The 23,356-nt window shown below is 44.3% G+C and overlaps 2 protein-coding genes across 5 annotated transcripts in view; one reads left to right on the top strand and one right to left on the bottom strand.

The window, feature by feature from the left end:
• The first annotated feature begins 5,119 nt into the window (after positions 1-5,119).
• Positions 5,120-10,829, top strand: fgf16 (fibroblast growth factor 16). The gene is made up of 3 exons (XM_031745294.2): positions 5,120-6,038; positions 7,430-7,533; positions 9,334-10,829. Exons 1-3 carry the CDS (start codon positions 5,765-5,767, stop codon positions 9,577-9,579), a joined length of 624 nt encoding a protein of 207 aa, XP_031601154.1. The 5' UTR covers positions 5,120-5,764; the 3' UTR covers positions 9,580-10,829.
• A 2,357-nt stretch (positions 10,830-13,186) lies between these two features.
• atrx (ATRX chromatin remodeler) overlaps positions 13,187-23,356 on the bottom strand; it is a 35,014-nt gene continuing 24,844 nt past the window's right edge. For 3 of the 4 annotated variants that reach the window (XM_039616974.1, XM_039616983.1, XM_039616988.1), the window contains exons 30-34: positions 18,606-18,755; positions 16,829-16,945; positions 15,605-15,700; positions 15,395-15,523; positions 14,664-14,888 (exon numbers count right to left, since the gene is read on the bottom strand). In XM_039616974.1, coding sequence (XP_039472908.1) covers positions 14,664-14,888; positions 15,395-15,523; positions 15,605-15,700; positions 16,829-16,945; positions 18,606-18,755 — 717 coding nt within the window. Of the gene's footprint in view, positions 14,889-15,394; positions 15,524-15,604; positions 15,701-16,828; positions 16,946-18,605; positions 18,756-23,356 lie in introns of all 4 variants that reach the window. The other variant, XM_039616967.1, reaches the window with a different exon arrangement.

Genomic DNA, 23,356 nt, shown 5'->3' on the forward strand with positions numbered 1-23,356 from the left:
CCTGGCCTTTTTCATCTCTGCGTGAGTGAACCTGCGTCAGTATGTCACTGTCTCCTCAGCTAAACAAATTTGTACGTTTGATTGATCAAAGTTTATACGAGGGCAGGTATTTGATTTCAAAATGCGAGGGGAGGGGAGGAAGGGGGGCAGGGAAAGCGAGGGGATGGAAATGTATAGACGCGGGCAGAATGAGAGGGCAAAAGGAAAGGGAGGGTTTGAGAGCAGCAGAGAAAAAGGAGAGAGACTGAGCAGCTGGATTGCCATGTAAATAGCTGTGCAGATAGGTAGGGTTGGGCTCTGTGCCAGAGGCTCTACAAAGGGCTCCTAACATCTGTTTGAGACTAGATTCCTGCTCTGTGTTGTAGTAAGAATAATAGTCTCACTCTGAGGGCTTGTTCCCTCATCAGACAGGATCATGAGCACGCATATACAATCTCTAACATCAGACCGCAGCCCTGCAGAGCTGAGAAACAGCTTAAACGCTGTTATTGGTGTTCATACACCACACCTCGGCACGGGTGGACAGGTGGAGCATCACTTGGGTGACGAGGACTCGCTCAAAGCAACAGCACAATTAAATTAGCAAGAATCAGGTCCAGTATAATGCTGTAAATGTCCACTCGTGATAAGGAAGACTGAGCCAAAGAGCATCAAGGAAGGAAAAAACTTATAACTCCACTCCTTGTATCATGGATAAGAAGGAAGTTTATTCCACGAAACACAACTTTTATTGTTCCAGTTTATAGTTAAGTCAGGCCTCTGATGAAAACAGAAAAACCACAAGTTTGGAGTACGGATAATTAACTGCTAAACCAAAATGTTGGAGACAAACTTGAAGTATTCCTACCAAGGTTTTCCCTTCGGTTTAAAAAAAAAAAAAGGGACATCTCTGTTGGTGTCATAACAAGGATCTTTTTTTCCCCCTCTCCCAAGAACATATGTAAGCAATTTGTATAACAAATGTTGGTTTTACACCGTGTTCCTTGCATACAAGTGGCTTCTCAAAACCTACAGGGTTCCATTCGTTAGTGCTTGAAAGCAAAGCAAACAAATTAATTAACACTATCTTTACATGGGGTGGCCAAGGAAAGCAGGCGCTGAAATGTTACACCATTACCTAAATTCGCATCTGTCTGTGCCCCCCACGCGCCTGCCCTAGTCCCCCCCCCCCAAATGTGTACTCTCCCAACCCTGCCCCAGCGCACACAGCGCCCTTGAACAAGGCTGAAGGACCACCTGTGTGAAAGAGGAGACCCTCTCTGTTATGTCTCTGCTAGGGAATGAAATAACATGGAATCCAGCTCTGCAAATAACTCACAGTGAAGATCATTTTCCACATGCTGCTTGACAAAAGGTAAAATAAGAACAGATGATATCCCCTCTCTCTCTGGATGTTTGTAGCTCTGCTCTGCGGCTTATGCTTCGCAGCCTTTCTTTACACTTACAGTTGTCCAGCTCTGCGTGCAGGCAGACGGGAGGTCCTGACCCCTTTAGCGGCCTTGTTAGCCGAGCAGTATGCGATATGAGGCCTCAGTCTTATACTGAGTCAGCCTATTTTTTTTTAAATGCCCTCACTGGGGTAAAGTTGAGAGGGGTTTGAGGAATCTGATCCTAGATCTGTGTGCCATCATAAGAAGCTGGAGGTCTTCTTCTAAACTGAGCATCCGTCAGAGGAAAGAGGCTCCACTGTGACTCTGGCCAAGATGTAGTCCAGCACGTAACCTCCTGTGAACCCTGTGTTATTTTGAAACTCAGGTTTTTGTAGAGATTAAGCAAACAAGACATAACATGGTAGGAACTGAGGCGATGGTGGGGGAAATGGAGCCAGCGGATCTGTTTCTCCTTGTTTCCAGTCTTCATGTTGAGCCAGGGCTGACTCTAGCTGTTTTGGTGCCCTAGGCAAGATCAGAAAGCAGTGGCCCCCAACAGCTGTAATGAGCTCATATCAGAACCTGAAGATGTCCGCTGCGTAACAAACGATCGGACTGTAAGATTGGCATTCTGCGTGTGGATCCTACAGCTGCAGGTAACCCCAAAGAAGCTGCAGGTATTTAATAAGCTCAGAAGAAAGACTCCTACAAACAGCAGAAAGCAACAAGCGCTAATGGCACAATTAAAGTTATATTCACAATCTAGTGATTCTTACCTCCATATTCCATATCTTAATTGCCCCTTGGGGATAAATAAAGTTGTTTTTTTTACTTGACTTGACTCTTCTGTCTTCCTCCCCTTTCTCTCTTTTTTTTTTGCGCCACTTTCAGCACCTTGTGCTTCTGATCATTTTAAACCCTTTCATGAGTCCTTTCGCAGATGTGATTCAAAGGCGGGATTAGACGCAGACATGGAGGATAGCGCACATGCTATCAGGAACTGGTTTCGCGTATCACATCACGATAGCAGGCAGTGTTTACTCATGTTGTGCACATGAGACTGACGGTTCAAAAAGCGCACTAGATTTATTATTGTAAATAAAAATCTACTTTTGTTGATGATGTTGTTACTGATCTCCTGGCCTTTCCTAGGCAACCAGACCGGCTCTGAGCTAAGCTAAGCTAAGCAGCTGCTTGATTCTGTTTACTATGAGACCTGCTTTAGTCTTCCCACCTAAATCTGGGCATGTAAGTGTATCTTGTGTATCATTAGAAAAACTTTAAACTTCAATAATGACTCTGACAAGCATCTCCAGAGAGATACATAATCAAATTAAGCACACCTCAGTCTGTGCATTACTTTTCCTCGCAGGCCTTTGTTCACCTCTTGGAGGAGGACACATAAGAAGTTGCTCTAATCCAAATAAACAGGTGAGGTGCTTATTAGCCCCCCTGTTCCCAGTGCAAGTGTAACTTCATTTTCAATTCTGACTCTCTCTCTCTCTCTCTGTGACTCATGGGAGAGCAACTTCAAAGCTGTAGCTTAATGCACTTGAGGTCATTATCTTCATTTCTATATCCTCTGCAGGTTCTCAGCATATGGGAACATTTTGACTCTGGATTTTTTTTTTTTTTTTTCATCTGCAGCCATAAATCTGCCATGTCAACTATAAAATATGGCTGACCAGCAACAGATGTAGCTCTAATAGCTACCAAAAAAGAAAAAAAAAAGTAGAAGAAGAAATCAAAATTTACCACCACTACATTTTTATTCTAACATAGATTGATTTCAGGTTTGCGCAGAGGTGATGGACACTGAGCGAAAATCAGAGGAGGCCCGTGGGGAGGGAGGAAAAGTGTGTTTCCTTTTAATGTTCTGTTATTCTTGCTCAGTCACTTTCTTTCTCCTCTTCCCCCTTTTCTTTAATCCTTCTCCTTCCACCCTTTTAGCTGAGACCAATCCTCCTTTCATCCTCCTCGGCAGCGAGGGTCCTGGTGTCTGTTCACACAAAGCCTGCCCATCAGTGACTCCTCATCAACCCCTTTTTGCCCAATTCATCAAGCAGAGGCCCATGGGCATTTATCACCCCTACCACCTTTCATATCCTGCACCAGCTGAAAGCCACTGTCCCTCCTCTGACTTCAATGCAGCCGTGACACACCCCTAAGATTTATGGAGGCATAATTAGTAGCAGTGAAAAAGGCCTGCATGCTTTGGAAGGTCAATCATACTGTATCCCACTCCGAGAAACTCTCAAAGCCGCTAACATCTGCTTCAAAATAGATTACGCCACCGCCACAAAAGCTGATAAATTAGCCCCAAAAAACAAGAAGCCAAGAGATCCATCTAAAGCCTGACAGTGACATCAAAACAATCATACACACTTTGGGTGATTTTAACACGCTGTTCGTCACTGTTCATTGGAAGTGAGACACTGTCATAAATCCCCTTTCTCTACAGGGAAGCTGCTGCTGCTGCCTGTGATGAGCAGCTCTGAGGTGAGAACTCCCCCTCAGGACGGGGGTTTCTGAAAGCAGCTTGAGGGAGGTCTAAAACAACACACCTTAATAGTTAAATGATGTTATTGATGTAATCACTCCCCTCTCCTTCCCTGCAAACCCATCCCGCTGTCACTGATATCTCAAGAACAGTGAACTAATTAAAACGCTCCCGGAGTTTCGTTTTGATCTTCGAACAGGAATACAGTCTTCACCAAACAGCTTTGTTTTTCTTTTTTTCCTTTTTTTTCCCCCGCCCAGCTACACGTTAGGACCTGTAGTGCCATTGTGCCCAGAAGAGATGCAAAAATCCCCATTCAGAGCCATAAATTACACCTATTATTCATTAGTCCTGCTGTGACTTTCTCTGTGTTCTTTTTCACGGGCATGATGGCACACATCAAATATTGTGCTCCTCTTGATTTATTTGACAGCTGTAGTTATTAGTTGCTTTTCAGATTGTTATTTTACATCTAAAACATGCGACTGTCTTTAAGACTAATTTAACTGAAGATGAAGTATGCACAGTCTTGGCCAGGCACAGCCTAGAGGAACTTAGTGCAGGAAGTGCAATAATTTAATACATTTTCTACTACTTCTACTACTCTGACATCTAACAGCTTCTGACTATTGCTACTTTTACTTAATTAGGTAAGAAGCAGAAAAAAATCCTCCACAAGAATGGCTATCTGTGGTGTTTGGTGCTTACTCTCTTTATGTATTTAGAAGTTTTCTGTGCTGCTAGAGTGACTGTTTAAGACTCTGCACCAGTGCACCAGTCACATTTAATGCTACATGTCATCAGCATTTGGATTTTCCCTTTTTTTTTTTTTTACACCCCCCTCCACCCGCACCCCTTCCTTGCCAGTAGTAGAAGTGGTTAAGCTCCTGGTTTCGCTGGAGCACACTGAAAACGTTGTGCAGAGGGGCAAGGAAGCACCTGCTTCCAAGAGGAGGTGGAGAAAATGCTCTCGTGAAAAGCTCCAACTGCAGTGGTTGGCACTGAAACTTGTGCGGGAGGTTGGATTACTCCGAAAGTATGCACAGGTTATTTTGATAATCTTGTGTGTGTGTGTGTGTGTGTGTGTGTGTGTGTGTGTGTGTGTGTGTGTGTGTGTGTGTGTGTGTGTGTGTGTGTGTGTGGTGGGATGGGATGGGACGGGATGGGGGGGTGAATGTTTCTTTGCGGTTTTCCTTTGTGGCTTCCAGGAGTCTGTGGTGTGACTCAAAACCCAGTCAGTGTACATTATGGATTGCCTTTGTGGTGAAGTAGTTCTCACAACTTATGGTGCATTTTCGGCTTTACGCCAGCTGTCATTTGTCTTTTGGCCATGGTGATCTTTGATTCCGCACCACAAACTTTTACCAGACTTTGCTGCCCTGAAACAGGCGGTGCGGTTTTATCCGACAGCCACAGAGCGCAAAACGGAGGAGCTACGCGAAGAAGATACTTCTTGACCTGGATTTATTTGATCGGAGGATCAGATACGGCTCTCTGAGAGGGCAGAGACACGCACGCACGGACAGCGGCACCATCACAAGTAGAGAAAAAAAAAAGTTGGACTGAAAGTGCACATTAAGTAAAGCAAACTGATGCGCGTAAGAAGGGATGCCAGCCAGGCGTGGCTTGTGTCTGAATATCCAATGTGAGAATGCGTGGGGAGCATGTATATAATAGAGTCTTTCTATTTGATAAACACAGATATCAAACTCATGATTGCAGCAAAGCACCATCAATAAACTGAGAGGACTGCGCTGATTTGGAGGAGCAACGGCGCGCTGCGTGGTACGCTTTTTGGCGTGCATGGACCGGACTTCTGTGAACTTTTCTCTCCTTCCTGAATTAACGACTACATCCCAAAATACCTTCGTTTAATTTGACAGCTGTGCACACAATGGCAGAGGTCGTGAGTGTTCTGGGGACGCTCGGCTTGGATTTACAAACCACTCTCTCTTCGGTGGGGACTATGCCCGTAACAGAGTCCCCCATAGGGCTGAATGAGCGACTGGGGCAGATTGAAGGCAGAGTGCAGCGCGGGTCGCCCACAGATTTCGGCCACCTCAAAGGGATCTTGAGGCGGCGGCAGCTCTACTGCAGGACCGGCTTTCAGCTAGAGATATTCCCCAATGGCACAGTGCACGGGACAAGACAGGACCACAGCAGGTTTGGTCAGTATTTCTTTATTCTTTGATCTATTATTTGGAGACAGATTTTCTTTTTAATCTTTACAGAACTATTTTTAACGCCCCATTTATGTCCAAAACTGTAAATGAGAAGGGGTAAACTTCCCCCCCATACTTATATACCCGGTAAAGAAGGGGTTTTATCAAGAAGTTTCTTCTGAGCATCCCCGGTGAATACTCGTTCGTGCGTCACTGTCACCTGGCGCGAGGGCACACACCTTTTTCTGGCAATCCCCGCTGCGCGTGGGGCACAGGTGTCTCTAATCAGGCGCAAACAAGCAGCGAGCGCGCGCGTCCTGGGGCGACAGCAACAACAAGCTCGCAGACTCTCGCGCGCGGAGGTCAGAGGGTTTTCTCTCGTTAACAGACGTTATTTCACAGCAGGAAGCGCAGGTGTGTATGTGATAGCATTAAAAAAAAAACAGTATTTGATTTAATTCTAGTCTCGTGGCCTGCTTTTATTATGTTTGTATTAACTGTAAAAATAAAACGTTGAAAAACTGTGCGGCTCGCGCGACACGCGAATTCAACGAGGTCAGAGGGCAGACTCGCACATGTCTTGCGCCTCATATCCGCTCAGACTCGTCACAGGTGCAGGCCGGGCGAAAAGGGATAAGAAAAAAAAGGCTGAATATCTCTAAATTAAAGCGTGACCACTGCGGAATTCAGAGAAGGTTTAATGTTCAAACTTGAGCCAAAACGAGCCGGTTTTAGAGACATGGGTGGTCCGCGTGTTTGTTTCTGGCTTCGCTTAGATTTAAAGAGCAAAGGTCTTTGTGAGACCTGCGTGGTTTTGATTAGAGGGGTATGGGACACACCCCTCATCAAAAAAATATGAGAAGGATCTTCTCTGTCATCCTCTGGCATGGGATGAAGTCGCGGAGATGGGGACCAGGTGGCTGTAAGCTGGCCTCTCTGCCAGTCAGCACAGGCAGCTGGATCCTCTCTGACTAACCTCCGCATCAACAGTGGCTTTTAATTTTACCAGTTGTTTCCCGGCCTTTGATGTAGATGTTCGCTTTATTGTAACTTCCTCCGAGTCAGCGGTTCACTAAACAAGTTACCCACGTCTCAGCTTCATAAAAGCGACTTCACAGCCTGCGGGGGGAAGTCCCAAAGACAGGATGAGCGCATTTATAAGCTATTAAAAATCTCATAGGTAGAAGGAGAGGCAGCCCGTCGATTGCTTAATGGGCTTAAAACGGCAAATTTTCAAATGAAGTCTGGAAAAGCTGCAGGATTTTGCATAAAATGACAGTGAGGACTGGTCTGCAGTCAGATTAAAGGAGGCCAGCTGCTTGCTTCCTTTAGGGGTGATCACACTGAGTTTGTGGGCTTCTCTCACCAGTGTTTCCATGTTATGTGTTTGACCTCAGGTATCCTGGAGTTCATAAGTATAGCAGTAGGTCTGGTGAGCATCAGAGGGGTGGACGCTGGACTCTACCTCGGCATGAATGAGAAAGGAGAGCTCTATGGGTCGGTGAGTCAAAAACCCCTCCTTTCACTTCCACCCCTCACTGACAACTTCTTTTAAAGAATATACTATCGTCTAGTCATTCCCAAGGAATTAAACTTTCCTTCATTCATGTCTCTTTCTTTTTTTCTACAACACATGTCAGTCCAGAGCTATCAAAACGTTTAACAAGGTTCCCATATGCGGCAGATGGGCAAAAGCACAGTCAGACAAAACAAGTATGTTTCCTATTACATGCACTTGTTTTCTGTGTGAGGGGAGTCGAGGAGAATCAGCTTTCAGAGCGAAAACCGACCACTTCATTTAGTTTTGAGATATGCGGAAATATTTACATATTTTCCCAAAGTGGAGACGGGAAGGGCTGACGTTACTCTGGATGTGAGCTGTGTGTGAATTTGGTGGAGATTGCACCTCCCTGCTCTTGAGTTTGACCTGCAGTGCTGTAAAAAACATAGAAGAGAGATCTGGTAGTTTTTCCAACAGCCTCTCTTTCCGACCGACACAAGGTGCATACCTGCAGTCACAGGGAGAGGAAAGGGAAGAGATAAAGACAATGAAGGGGAAGTATGTGAGGCTTTACCTGTATCAGGTGTCCCAGGGCATTACCTGAAGGGCCTCTCAGGGCTCAGACTACCCCGCACCTCCCCCGAGCATTTCGAACAGAGGCTACTTTTAAGCACGGCCATTATGTGGAAAGTGCAGATATTGTTACTGCATACTATCAGAGTCTGGCTCCCATCCTGGAGCTTTGACCTGGGGTGGTGGTGGGAGGCGGTGATTTGGGGGTAATTGCACACCTGACTGAGTCACCTGACTGACAGAGGGAGCCATGTAGACATGTCTGAGTCTGAGGGGCCAGGGAGGGGAGGGTAGCGAGTAAAATGGCGCTTCCGTCCAACAACCACCAGACCATGACGAGCTTTTGATCCGATGGGGTTTGCGTGTGTGTGTCTGAGAGAGGATGTGCACACCTGTGTGTCTGTGTGTGTGTATTAGGATGGAGCTGGCCCAGTCATGTGCCCTCTGGGCTGTTTACAGACAACAGCTTCACCACACAGCAGCAGCCAAGCAGAGCCTGACAGCCAATCAACAAAATTGCTTCTGGAATAAAACACGGCAGTCTTGCACAGAGGCTTCTGAGTGTGTTAAAGGCAGAGAATGAGAAATATTTCATGTTCTGTAGATGTCTTTTCTACCCAGAAAACTCAAAAGGGAAAAGAGCAAGCAAACATTCAGAAGTGGTCCTCTGCTGAAACCCTTTTACTTGACAGGGTTCGACCCTCTTTACAGACCAGCAGAGGCTGACTGGTCTTGGCAGGAAAGCAGCTCAAACACTGATGTCTCTTATTGTTCCCACCCATCACCCAGCCAGCATGCTCTCACCTGCTGAACCCGCAGCCATCGCTCATGCTGTTCTGTCAGTGAAGGCTGAGGCTTTGAAAGCTGCTCTGTATATGTGTGTGTGCATGTGTGTGAGAGGTGGGGGTGGAAGACGTCCGCTTGGCGTTGTCGTTGCATCACAGGGAGGGGAATAATTCTCCATGCACAACGAGAGGTTAACAGGTCTTCGGAGCGTAAAGTGAAAATCCGCTTGTAATGACTTCCCTCCTTTTGTCATAATGAGCACCTGCCTAAATGAGTTTCCACTGGTTCATTTCCACTTCTAAGTGCAGAGTGTACAATAGTTAATGACAGACGTAAGCTGGTGCATCAAGAGGAGAGGAATCTGCATGCGAAGCTCAGTCTTGACTGCGTTTTTTGCACATGTTTTCTGCATTTTCAAACCTGTTGTTTCCTCTCCTGCAGAAGAAGCTGACAAAAGAATGTGTGTTCAGGGAGCAGTTTGAGGAGAACTGGTACAACACCTACGCTTCAACTCGGTACAGGCACACGGACACGGGGCGCTTCTACTATGTGGCTTTAAACAAAGATGGTTCGCCCAGGGAGGGCGGCAGGACTAAAAAACACCAGAAGCTCACCCACTTCTTACCCAGACCGGTGGAGATTGAAAAGATCCCTCAGGAATTCAGGGATTTATTCCAGTACAGGTGACCAGTGCTTACACTGGGAGAGCTGGTTGTTTCTGAAGGAACAGAGATAAAAGAAAAAGACAAAAAAGAGGGGGCGGGGGAGGGATATTGTGGATATTTTGGACCTGGTACAGAACTGTTTACCTTCACCCCCCCACCCGAGGTTACCATGTTTGCACCTCAGCCTGCTGCCAGCAGCAGTGACACGGACATTTCTCCTGGATGTCGCATCTTTGCATCTTCTGCGGCGGACTTCAGAGAGGAGATAAAACTCTCTTATAAAACCACTGCTATCATGGACAAAGGAGGCCCTCATGACTGCCCAGCTGTGGCTGAATCAGGAAAATCAAATCAGGTGCCGTGTTTTCTCTATAAATGCATAACAGAGGTTCATGTGTAGATACTGAAGAGGCAAAATGGGAGTGGTCGCTCTTGATGGTTTTGGCCGGGACAAGGAACAGTCAACGAGAAGTGACTTTTAGGAGCTGAGGACATAAATCCCTGCATGATGTCACATTGTGCACACGGTTATGGCGACATTAAATGTAAAGGAGAGGGAAGGAAAGCACATTCCACATATACAGCAGAGACGTGCAAACTTTGTGCTACATGTTTGTTAAGTGGTAGTTTGGGATATGTGACGAGATTGTCTTTGAGTTAGCTACGAGCAAGTTTTGTTTCAAATAAAAGACAAAGGATGGGAATAATGTCTCTGACTCTGGGATCAATCGAACTGCACTTACTGCACATCCCAAGTCTCAGCATCACGCTCGCTTGGTCCGAGTTTAAACATCAGATTAAATTCAAACAAACACAAAAAAGCTACGGTAATTTAATATGCAAAAAAGCAGTCAAGCTCGGGCTAAAAGCACTTCTCCGACTGGGGTTGTGAAGACTAAAGAAATGGGTTTTCTTCTTAAGGATGATGACTTGTAATGTTCAGAGCATCGGGGAACATTATTAAAAATGCAAGCAGCTGAGGTGTACATATGGGTGTTCCTATTTATGAGATGTACAATATATTTATTTTCTACATATAAAGTATAAATGTAAATCTATATATTTATTTATTGCAAAGACTTTATTTTGTAATGAACTTGAAGTTATCTGGACTGCAGATTCTACTGAATTGACACCAAAAAAAAGGCAAACAAAAAATGAAGAACTGCAATGAAACATGACAATAAAATTGTCCTGCTATCGAGACATCATTGTGAGAGACCATTTTTGCTTGCATTAAAGTCTGTACCAATTAAAACCAGATATATGTGAATCCTGCATGTCTTTCCTGTTATTTCAGCCTATTGTGGCAAAATATTTCACTTTCAGATGGACTGCTTGTATCACTTTAACATATTTTCTCTGACATTAATGCCAAGAGAGAAGGAATACATGGTTAAAAAAAAACAAAAACCAAATGTCAGATTCTTTCCCATACCAATTTGCCCTCGTAAACCCCTTACCAAGTGAAGGGTTACATTATCAAGTAATGTGCACAGGCTCTCTCTGTCTCCATGAGGTCTTAGCCAGCCTACATCCACCATACAAAATCAGATTCCTTATGCAACCGGATCCCTAATTGGCTTTACACATCAGCGTGGATTAAGAGCAGTGATTGGTCGTTCACTGCAGGGGCCTCACGGGCTCTCCAAGTCTGGCCCTACAACGGGTCTTTTCAATGGACAGAAACAGCTGCATGTGGCGCGCAGAGAACCAGCGGGGATGTGCTGCAGACCTGGAGTGGTGGTTCTGGAGTTAAGTGAGGATGGGATCAACATTTCAACATCTGCAATAGTTGTAATGTTTCTCCACTGGCAGATATCTGTAAGCTGGGAGAGCAAGCTCCCCTGGGGGGGAGGGAATGGAAAAGTCAAAGACATGCAGGGGGAAAACCCTGGCAGGCTGAGAAATGAAAACAATACCATCAGAGGGGAAAAATAGATGAAAGATTGAAGGGAGAAGAGAGTGGGACAAAAGGCACTTTGCTGTGGGTGTGAAATACAGGGACGCCGCATCAGGATGAATCAGCGTCCCAGCTGTTAAAGGAATAGTCGTAAATTTTGGGAAATGATTTGCTCTCTTGCCAAGAATAAGTTAAGAAAACGAATACCGCTCTCATATCTGTCATAAATAGGAGGCTGAAGCCAGGAGGCAGTTCATTTAGTTTAGCATAAAGCCTGAAAATTTGCCTCCTAGTAAGTTGACGTCTTACACCATATTCAACCTTATAGCCCCACCGGCACCTTTATAGTGTTTTTGCTATGATAAGCTACAGTAAGTAGCTGCTGACTGTAGCTTCAGATTTACACTACTGTGCAAAAGTCTTGAGCCACACCTCATTTCAAGGAGCCAGACCACTTTGTATTTTTCTCTGGTCTTGAGTAATAGTTCTCCAGGTTTTCTGAAGGTTTTTTAAATTTCTTCTTTGGCATATTATTGGCTTTTTTTGTTTTCATTTGGACTCCAGACCTCTGACCATTTCAATATTTTGTTTTCTTTTAATTTTTAAGTAAATTACCAGTGTTGTATCTGCACACAACTTTGCATGCAATCAATTTTAAATGGTATATTTATGCACTTAGTTTCTTTTGACCTCTTTAGCTGAATGGCAATGGTAGCAAAGTTCCACAGGCATAAACAGGACCTCAGATGTATTTGATCTTTCAGTCGATCCATCTACTGCTCACTGAAGCCTCATCAGAAATGTATTCAGTGGCTGTCAGGAAGCCATTCTTAAGATGCCAAATTACACAAGAATTGGGCTGAAAACCAGTGGCAGCTGATTTTTATGGAAGGATGAATTCAAATTTGAAATGTTCAGTTCAAATTGTTGTCAATATGTATGAAAGAGGTCCAACAGTGAGTGTCTCCACAGTGGAGGCTTTGTCATGGTTTGGGGCTGCATTTGACAATGCAGCAAAAGCACACCCGGATTACAAAACACAGTGAAACACTATCAGTCATGGATTGGCCTCCCCAGAGCCCGGACCTCAACATTATTGAAGCAGTGTGGTCTCATCTTTGCAGAGGAGGGAACAAAAGGCAGCCAGCACTAAAAGAAGAGCTTTGAATGTTCTTTAAGCAGCCTGGAGAACTATTCCTGAAGACGACTTAAAGAATTAAAGAATATACAAGAAAGCTGCCTGAGAGAGTTCAGGCTGTGTTAATGAATAAAGGTGTTTATAACACATACACCTTGTTATTAAAAAAACCTTGTTAGAACTGTACAAACTGCTTTGCCTCATTTTTCTCTCTCTCTTTTACCCATTTCCAAACCAAATGTAAAGAAATGGCGGGTGGCTCTGGACTTTTTGCACAGTACTCCAACAGACAAATGTAAGTGGTACCAATTCTGTAACACTTGGCAAGAGAGCAAATAAGCACGCTTTACAAAAATGTAATCAAAATCATTTCCTGCCTATTAGTTGTGCATTTGTTTCATGTGTATTATTCCCCATCAGTCTCCACCCAAACTCTCCTGTCTAATAAGGCATAACATGCAACAATCATCAAGGTGGAGCTAATCAGAGGGATCAAATGTGCAACCAGCATTCCTCTTTTTAAACTCAGCGAGGTGAATCAGTGGCAAGTACTTCAATCCCTTAAAAAAAAAGACTCCAACACATGCACTGGTTATCCTTTTGGTCACTTTATTAAATGTTATATTAAATACTTATCAAGATAATAGCAGATCAGATTCATGGCAAATCATGTTGGTGTATTCGCTAACGTAAGAACATTCTTAGACGAGGGCAAAAAAACGTTTTCTACATTTATGAAATACACCTTGTGCAAACACAGGAGTCAATCGGAGACGGCAGGTCGTCTCTCCGTGAGAAACGTTCATATACCTCATGTTCAACAGCTACACCAGTTTAAGCATTTAGAAGCATGAATGTGCCAAAGTAGAATACAAGTAGTCTGGGGGCCTGCCTGGTGAGACTACAGTGTCCAGGAGAGCATTTCTCACAAAGCAGAGGACACAAATCAGCCAGTTATAATAAGATTTCCAGCCTTTACTCTGTCTGTCAATCCCATCTGGAAATGCATATTTCAAACGCTGAAAGACAAGTGAAAGGGTAAAAGTTCTGGGCCCTCCGTGACACCTGGCTGAACTGCCTCCGCTTTGCGAGACCCGGCCTCTCACCCAGGCACGGGGATCAACACAAGTGGAACGTAATGAACGAGACGCACGGTGCTATGCTAGACGACACGTGACAATGAGGATGACGTTACAAAAGGGTCATAGGAACTGGCAGGCAGTTTCTGAACAACACAAGCATTCCGTTACCATGTTCAGCGACAACTAATGTAAACACTTAAAAGCGAAATAGAAAAGATTCTCAACAAACCTCAAATCTTTACAGAGCTTTTTTTTGTTTTTTTTGTTTAGCAAATCAATAAGGCCATATTTTTCCCCCCCAATCCCCCCCTCCCCTTTCCCATTTTATCAGTTTCTCCCATCTTCCAAAAAGAAAGAAAGAAATAAAAAGCAGGACTTGCAGCACCAACAGCTGTCTGCTTTGCTAGATAAAGGTGGAGGAATCTACTGGAGTTCATCGTCGCGTAGCGCTTTGCATCAGAGTCCTGTCACCAACAATACTGGTCCCACTAAGGTGTAGTTAGTTAGGCATTTAAAACAGTATAAAAAAACTGAGCTGGAAATAATAAGGAAACCCTTTTTTTTTTTAAAGGGCAAATCAATACAATGCCTTAAAGCATTGGGGGTAAAACTTTAAATACATGAAAAATGAAGATATAGAACTTGAATAACATTAAGGCGGTATATACATTTTTCTTTTTCCTCTGTTGAAATTCCGAACAGACATTTCACACAGTCATTTATACATTACATCCTCTCAGTGAGTTACAGAATAAAGCACTGAGAGTCTCTCTCACTTGAGGCTCCAGTGGACAGCAGTCCAATCTCAGTCTCTCACCGACCCTCAGGCTCGGTGCATCTGTGTGTTTTGAGCTTTTTTTTGTGTGTGTGTGGGGGGGCGGTTCTCGCAGTATAGAAAACTGGGCCTTGCTGGGACTGGGCAGCTGAGTGTTTGGTGGGCGAGAGGAGGGGAGGGGAGATTGGTGATATAGAGTCATTTTGACCTACAGGCCCTTGGAGGGGCCAGGATTTTTGCCCATACCCTGATGGCCGCCCAGGCCGTGGAGCTGCTGGTAAAGAGTGAGCAGGTCCATCTGACTGAGCCCGCCGGCTCCCATCATGCCGTTCTGCAGGGCCAGCTGGTTTAGGTAGCTGGCCTGATTGGCCATTGCCAGCTGCTGCTCCTGCACCTTCCTGTTGGTAATCAGCTTCTGCACGTACATCATCAACTGAAACACACAGACACTGAAAATTAACACAATTCAAAGATAAAAAGTACACTTTGCTCTGTCATGGTTTAGCACAATGACAACAATTATAGGAAGAAGTGAGCGTGGCGGTCCCTTGTCCTCGTTAAAACCCAGCACAACAGCTGACATCAGAGGTCGCATATAGTGGTGTCTCTGAGCTGTAGTCAAGGCTGAATCCGAGCTTTTAAGGGGTCAAACTGCCTCATGCTTTCACAGACAGACAGTAAACAGAGATACTACTCCCACACTGACCTTTTTTCTTGGCTGGTGCAGGTAAACCGCTACAGCCCTCTCAGTACAACATGTTGTGATGCACAGTGAAATTATTGCCAATTTTGGGCCTTTTGACTGTTTGGTTATAATGGATTAATTTGCAAATTACCCTGTTTAACCACCATCAAAAAGCTAATGAAATTAAACTACTGTGATGATTTGTTGGCGTCATTCAGTTGTCTGTTCTGTCTCGTATACAGAGCGGCTCTTACCGACTGCTGCCTGTTGAGGACATCCCTGTAGATCGCTTCCCTGCGTTTAAGCTCCAGCTCCACGGTGGCCTGTCGCCCCAGAGCGACAGCCTGGACCTGGTTCTCTGTAAGCGCTGGGTTCTCTTTCCACTGTGGTGAGAGGTAACAGTCATTATAATGTGCAGTGATTCCTGCAGATCTGTGACTGGAAAGTTATTTCAAAGATCTCACCACTCTACTGATTATATCTTCCAGTGACTCCCGTGATAAAGACTTCAAAGCATTTGTAGCTTCGATGACTTTCTGTCGGCCCTGGTTTATTAGTTCCTGAGCAAAAACAAAACAAGGCAGAGAGAAAACACATGAGACGAAGGCAGGTGATATTTGCTTGTATTCACTGTCTTGAATACTTGGTGACAAACAACAGAGCAATATATTCAGCTGCCTCTTCAGTGAGCCTCTCTCATCCATCACAACTCATCCACAATTTTAGTTGGTGTTAGCCGTTCCCTTTCAGCCATGACAGCATCAGTTCTCCACCTGCTCAGGAGCAGACCTCACAGCAAAGACCAACACAGTCTCTTCAACCTCAGCATGAAAGACTGAACGTAGAGGCAGCTTAATAAAAATAATATCGCCAGTATGACTGATCAGGCTGCCTTTGGGGAAACAAGACAGGAAGCCTCTGAGCTAGTTGGCTAATAGCAGCAGAACTTCAAAATAAAAGCAAAGGGACTCTCCCAAACAGATGGCAAAGTGAAAAAAAAACATTTAAAAGATGCCAGATATTGTATCCTATGTATGGTAATCTTCAAAATGTGTAATGTCAAAAGGTGAATCATCTCCATCTGTGCAGCTCCACAGAAATTCTTCTAGCTTATTATTTGTATTTACAGCCCGCACATTTACTGTAATGTTGAGTCTCACCACTTCCAGCAACAAGCAACAAAAAAAGAAAAAAAGCTGTAACTGATTAGCTGTGCCCAGCACCGCACAGCAGACAGATAAAGTTCGCGACAGTCTAATGCAGCAGTGGAAACCAAAAGTAGTCTAAATATTAGATTTTCATTAATCAGATGACCTGATACTGTGTGTGCCGGATATGAAAGCACGTGTCAGCAAAATCACTTTTGACCTCCAAAACCTGCTCTGCAGAGTCTGCTGCTTCCCGCATACATGTCTCATACATGATTATTTTATTTATAAAGACAGCATATACTAGTTTTAAATTTTATTTTCCTTCCATAAAAAAAACAAGTTCTGATCTCTCCCTCAGTTGTTGTGCATTAATAGTGCAGACGTTGAGCAGCGTGGGGCAGAGTTGGGCTGATCTGCTACCAGGACTGCTGTCACAATTAGCTGTGGGGTCTGAGGAATGTGGGTCGCCATGTTGCGGGGGGAAGGAGCGGGACGGGTGTGAGGCAGCAGTGGGGACATGTGGAGCTCATTACTTACCTCCAGCTGCTGGTTGGTCATGGAGGGCAAAGCTCCAATGTTGTAGGTGAAGTAGCTGGGGTTGTTCATGTCCGTGTGAGCGTATGCCGTCTGGTAGTTGGTCCTCATGGACATACCCTGAGAGATGAAAGACAAGAAGAAGAGACAGAGGAGGAGGGGGGAAGCAGAGGCTAATTACGCAGGTGTTAAGAGCCACTGAGGCCATGATGGGAAAAACTAAACAATCGGCGAGAGACGACGGTCCGCTTTGTCTGTCAGCTTCAGTCGCACTTTGATGTGATGAGGTTTTCACTTCACGTTGAGTTTTCATGAAGTTTTCATATCTACACAAATAACTCCAAAAGCAACAAGCTGTCCAACATCAGCCTGCTCCCGCGGTATTAAATATGTGTGTGAAAGTAGTGACCTGAAGTAAACAGTCTCGTCCCAGCAAAGGCCAGCAGGATGCCGATGTTTGTATGTAATTGAGTCTCTGCTGCAGATGGTTTTCCCGTGCCCTGTAATCTGGCCATCCGGTATGCAAAGGGGGGGTGTGTGTCTGTGCGTTTGTGTGTGTGTTGGGGGCCAGCAGGGATATTTGGACCTGGTCAGAGACAGGTGTGCAAACCTAAACAGTACAAAACTTTCAACACACATTAATCTACACACACACACACACACGCACCTCTTTAACTTTAGCAGCATCCTCCGATGCTCTGCGCCTTTCATACATTTTCACACAGACGGAAACCAAATCTAGGCTTTGCTTCCAAAATTCAGTATCTGAAATCTAAATTTATGGCATGAGCCTCGGTAAGCTTTGTACCAAGCTGAAGTCATCCCAGTGAGAACCAGGGCTCTTGGGTTCAATTTCGTTTTGGGCTCCCGATCGCATTCTCAGTTTTTCCCATTTCCCTGAGTTGCAAATGTGATATTCATACACGCAGCCCTCTCTAGCCGCCGCCAGGCCAAACCTTAAGTTGTGAAGACATTAGCAGAGCTTGGGTTACGTTCCAGTTGTTTCTCCTGCAAAGCAGGGCATACAACACGATACCGAACAACCTCTTGATCATGACGGTGACCATTTCTGCTCCTTTGCTGAGAGACAGATCGAAGTGATGGGAACAGACTTGAAATCCTCAAATTTGACCTCGCTCAGTTTTTTTTCCCCCTCTCTTTACTGCGACTGGGAACCCTCTGTTCTCTTGAAAAGCAGAAGAGGCTCCAAGGGAAAATCAGCTTAAGGCACAGAGGGCAGAGGAGGGAGAGTGTGTTGGAAAAATAATCATTAGTGTGAATTAGAATCTAGGATTACTCGAGGGGCGTAGAGGTGACCTGCTCTTGTTCTCCTACAATATACACATCTCGAAATAAACCCCACTAATTGCCCCACAACAAAGTGAAGGAAGAGGGGGGACAGTTGTGTGTGTGAAGAGGACAGGAGTCCCTAAACCTCTGTGGTCTTACAGTAAGTAGCGCTGACACTGCTTAGACAGCCTTGGTGATTTGTACAGCAGCTCACTAGCCTGATGGTGGGCCAAAATGACCATCAGCGGAGCAAGGGGGAGCCCCTGTCATCTGCTTACTCTGGGTGATGAAAGGATTATACAGATCCAACACTAACTCGCACATCTCGACAAACAAAAGCGGAGCCCTGGTTCACCTCACACATTAATGTCAATGTTCTGGAGAGTGACAGACCCGAGGCCTAAGTGCTGTACACGTGGCCCTTTGATTTTGGATCTGGTGGATCTGCTGGTGCGCGTCTGTATGCATGCCTTTTCTGCTCAGCGCCTACCTTTTTCTCTGCTTCATATTCAGCCCAAGCAGCCTTGCGTTCCTCCTCGCTCAAGGCTTCCTCCTCCTTGTGGTCCAGCAGGGAGTCGTGCTCATGGTAACACACAATCTGGTCCTTATTGTTCTGCAGCATCTCAGCCAGGAAGGGATCCTACATCAAGGAAAGATGAGAAAAAATATGGTCACGGTGGGTTTGAAATCATCATCATTAGAGGGGAAGGAAAGATTACTGTGGAGGAGCCACAGACCTCTTGAGCACTAAAGGTTCCTCTATATTCAGACCGCAAAGTACAAATCCTTTTTTAATTACAGAGGATTTCATGTGATGTGCAAAGAATGCAGCAAGAATACCCATGAACAGAGGTGCATATTTGCTGGATTAAAACAATGTGTTTCTCAATAAAAATGTTCTGTGAGCTCCAAACAGCTCTCTTTTTTTTTAAAAAACATCTTTTGCTTAATTGGCAGTTTTTCCACATTCACTCCAAGTTAACTTGTTACATTCAAAGGTGACTGGAGCTAAAGCTCTTTTTCTGGCCATGATCTCCATCTTTCTGTCTTTATCCACTGACCTGTGATGTTCCTGAACGGTCAATCTTCAGGCCTTTTCTTTAAACTCAGCAACATTATCATCCACCTCACTCCTTACAGTTATTCCCATGACCTGGTCTGCAATTAAATATTGACTTTGTTTTTGGAAACAAGAACACCCTTTTCTCCTAACCCTGTGGTTAAACTGGAAAACAAAACTTATGTGGACTCAAAGTGGCTACACCAGATCCATCATCGATACAAAGTGTACATGGTCTTTTTACACAGCCAATTCAAAGCCATGAAGCATTTATACAGGAAACGACTAGCATATGCACTTATGTTGCCAGTAGCGTTACCAGCTACCAGTTCCTTTGAGTACAGAAGTGCACACACCAAAATTGACGATGCAAACTGCTGCTACGCGACGCGATTTTGTGTTTTTTCTGTTTGTCACACATTTGACTTTGAATATTTGTCACCTATGATTTAACTGCAACAGCTATATGGAGTTCAATTAGGGTCAGAAGTTTTATGCATGTGAAAAAGTGATTTGAAACTAAAATTCTAAGTTTTAAAGAACAGCAGCTCAAACAAAAGAGTAACCCACAGATTTTTGACACTGCCCCCTAGTGACAGGAAACAACTACAACCTGTAGACAACAGTGCAAAGCTGTGAGTTGCCCAACTTCCACAGGACTGGCTACAGATGACAACTCCAAGTGAAGCCTGGCCATCTTGTTTTGACTGTGACCCACTCAAAGTGGATTCATTCTGCTGCACACACACTCCCAAAGCAATGTGCATAAATTGTGCTTTTCATGAGAGAATTAAGAGTTAAAGGACTAGAAACTAAATAACGTATGGTTAAATGTCACTTTGAGCAGGCAGTAATATAATTTTTTTTTAAATCAACATTTTAGCCCCTTAAAAACAGAAAGGGTTCCAGATGCAATGCTAATTTTTCTCTACAGCACCTTGAATCTGCTTTTTTTGCAGAAACCTCTTAAGTTACTAAAATGCAAGAAACACCAACACTACATTTAAGGCATCAAATCTTCACTGGAAGCAGATTAGCACGTCAAACAACTCCAACAATTACCTGAATGCACAATTCAAGACAACGTGGAAAATTCAGTTTTGATACCAAAATAAAAAGATAAATACATTTATTTTTTCAGCACATGTGTTTTGAGGTTTCCATGGCTACACTGTTATTGAAAACAATACCTGTGAAAAATTAAGAGTTGGGCCAGGCTTCGCTCACACAAACATGGTTTAAATTACTCTCTGTGCAGCATGTTTGCTTTTCTTTGTCTCAACTTAGCTTTACATTAAACTGGAACCTTGCAATCTGGAGACGTCATACAGAAGTTGCATCATTTAAGCTCCATGTGAGCCAATTCACAGAGGGGCTTGGCCCTCCTGCCCTGCTCTTCGTTCTCTCAAGCTGAACAGTGACAATGGGTGAGACGACCCAAACAAAATTAATCATCGATATAGTTAGCAGTAAGGAAAAGGAGGGTAAAAGAAAAAAAATGAAAAAATGAAAGAAAGAAAAAAGGCAAAACGGAAAAAAACTATAAAAATAAGAGTCGATTGCAACCATTTCAAAAATAAAAAGAAGAGTAGTAATATGCAAGAGCCTCCCTGACTTCAGAGAGTAAAAAAAACAGGTGGCTGAAACAGGTAGAAGCAGACTGGGACACAGAGTTTCTCAGTCGCACACACCATGGCCTCCAACACTTGGATCCTGAACCTGATTGTGCTCCTCATTGACATGTGTTTATGTTTCCCAGCCATCACACTCAATCAGGACAAACCAGGCCACCCCTGAACAACCAGACATTTTAGAGCAGCAGCACAGGCAGCGATTCAACTGCTGCTTTACTCTCTAATTAGGACATAAAAGCACAGAAGAGCCCGTTGGTCTGACTCGGATAAAAGGCACCCATCATGGTTCGTTCTGCCAAAATAAGTCAGCATGAGGTCAAATAAAGGTCACAATCAAGGCCACCACAGACACTTGGGATGCAGCATGCACAGCTCAAACAGCAGCATTTTACTGATTTAAACACAAAACTGAGTCTAGTGGTAAAGCTTTTATCTCGCTGCTGCCTTGTCTGAAGGGGAGATAGCAAAAGGTACACGATGACTGCTGACAGCTTCGCATCAGTCCTTAAAAGAGTTAAAACCAACAGCCAATCTCTGCTTAAAAAGAAATATTACTGCTTTGCTGAACAGAAACATAATTTTAAATGTCTTCGAAAATTTGAATTTTTACATTTGTAATTACCCTGAATGTTTAGGTGGCGAGAAGAAAACCCCCTCACAAAGCTACCATCTGAGCGTGTAGAGAATGTGAGGTGTTTTTATCCAAATGAATGAAAGAGGAGCATTTCTGACTGCTGGCCGAGTAACGGGTCAGTGGAGCTGCAGGTCAAATGACAGTACAGACGCTCCCACTGGAACACGGTGCATTCTGGGATACCCAAGTAATCCCTACCAGCAGTGGCTCTGGGGTGGTCCGGTCCATCTCCCATCCTAGTGCTATGTGTGCGTGTATCCTGAGGCGGCACTAATGACTGTAGGTAACCTGACCTATGCTATTGTCATCCGTACGGAGCTGCATGGGGAAGACTATCAATTTACTGGGGGGGGAGAAAGACTGCGGGTGGGCAGATGCTCAGAGTGGGCGGTAAATCAGCCAACTCAACTCCATTTGAATGTTTTCTCCCTTTTCAAAAAAACACAGGGGAGACATTTGGTTTGCGTTTGCTCAGGCGCATCACTGGAGGTGGCAGGTAATGTCTGCAGGCGAGCTCTAGATGTTCCCCAGTTAGGACACAAACTGCTTCATTGTGAGAAGATCCTGACAATCAGATGTTTCAAATCCAAGTGCAGGAAGAGCGTCTGTAAATGCAAACTGAATCAGTACTTTCATAAGAACCTGCATGTTCTACTTACCAAACAAGGCTTTCACTAAATTTACCAATGCATGAGAACGTTTCCCAATGCATGCATCCTTTAAACCAAATTCTTGCACATGTATAAAAACAGCTCTCCTGCCAACAGTTCACAAATTATGTAAAGGAGCTTTCAAAGGCGGCTGCCTCACACATCACAAAGATGACTTGGGAGTCCATATAAGTGGGCCTCATGTAGACTTTACTACTTGGCACAAAAGCCTACGCATGCTTTACCAACAGATTTTAGGTGGCGCTTAACTGTAAAGAGGTATGACGCCATTAAAGAGCTGCCTACATAACAGGCAGCAAATCTTTGGCCACGTTATCAACTTTCTGAAACCGAGAACATTTTCAAGCATGTTAACTCAATTTCCAGCATCTTAAACGACCAGTTAATATGTTGACAATGACGTTTCTATTATACCTGTCATTGCCACAATAGTAAGCCTCCACCAAGCCATAAAATATGCAGGATGAAAAGGGAAAAAGTTTAACACTTAGACAAGAAAAGAAAGCAGCAGACCAAAAGGAATTCTCAGTTGTTCAGTTACAACAACTATTTCCAAGTTGTGCACGAGTTTTTGAATGCACTGACATGGCTGTGTGTGTGTGTCACAAACTGCTTTTGACACACAGGTGCATCGGCCATAGCAACTAAGGGGGCTAAAGCAGGATTGCAACAGCAGGAATGTGAACGTATGAGATATTTCTAATACCTAAACATTCAGTCCAGTCAAAACTCTCTCTCCCCACCAGCTGCACGTCAGTGACACACAACTCTACCGAGCTGCACTAAACCGTTTCTCCGCACAAATGTGCTCAACTGCAGCTCTTGTGCCTGACATCAGGAGGCCGTCCCTGCCCTTAAAACCCATGTTGTCTTTACACCCTCTGGGGCCTAAACACAAGTCAGAGGATTTATCTAGCTGTCAGTCAATTAACAAAGAAACAAAAATCATGCATGTCATAAAGGGCTAAAAAAAGACAATAAACATACCACATTCCAATAAAAACAAGCCTCAGCTAGCAGCAGTGAAGGGTTCGTTACAGGAGACAGCCAGCTGGAGCGGAGGGTTGAGAGGGGGGAGATGAGAATGTAAAAATAGGAATCAGTCTCTGAACAAGCCTGAGGTGAGAAACGGGTGGGAGACGAGAGGAGGCAGAGTGCTGCTCTTTTCAGATTCATTCATTGGCTCCAAAGGCTGGCTACAGTCAGAATAAAGATGCCAATGCACTTCGATCAAGCAGCTCT

The sequence above is a fragment of the Oreochromis aureus genome, linkage group 2 (genome assembly GCF_013358895.1).
Source record: "Oreochromis aureus strain Israel breed Guangdong linkage group 2, ZZ_aureus, whole genome shotgun sequence".
Classification (NCBI taxonomy): domain Eukaryota; kingdom Metazoa; phylum Chordata; class Actinopteri; order Cichliformes; family Cichlidae; genus Oreochromis; species Oreochromis aureus.

Bases quoted from the DNA above. Each gene is read 5' to 3' on its own strand.
- fgf16 (XM_031745294.2), top strand. From the start codon at position 5,765: ATGGCAGAGGTCGTGAGTGTTCTGGGGACGCTCGGCTTGGATTTACAA. The intron at 6,039-7,429 runs GTCAGTATTTCT...GTTTGACCTCAG, and splicing joins ACAGGACCACAGCAGGTTTG to GTATCCTGGAGTTCATAAGT. The intron at 7,534-9,333 runs GTGAGTCAAAAA...CCTCTCCTGCAG, and splicing joins AAGGAGAGCTCTATGGGTCG to AAGAAGCTGACAAAAGAATG.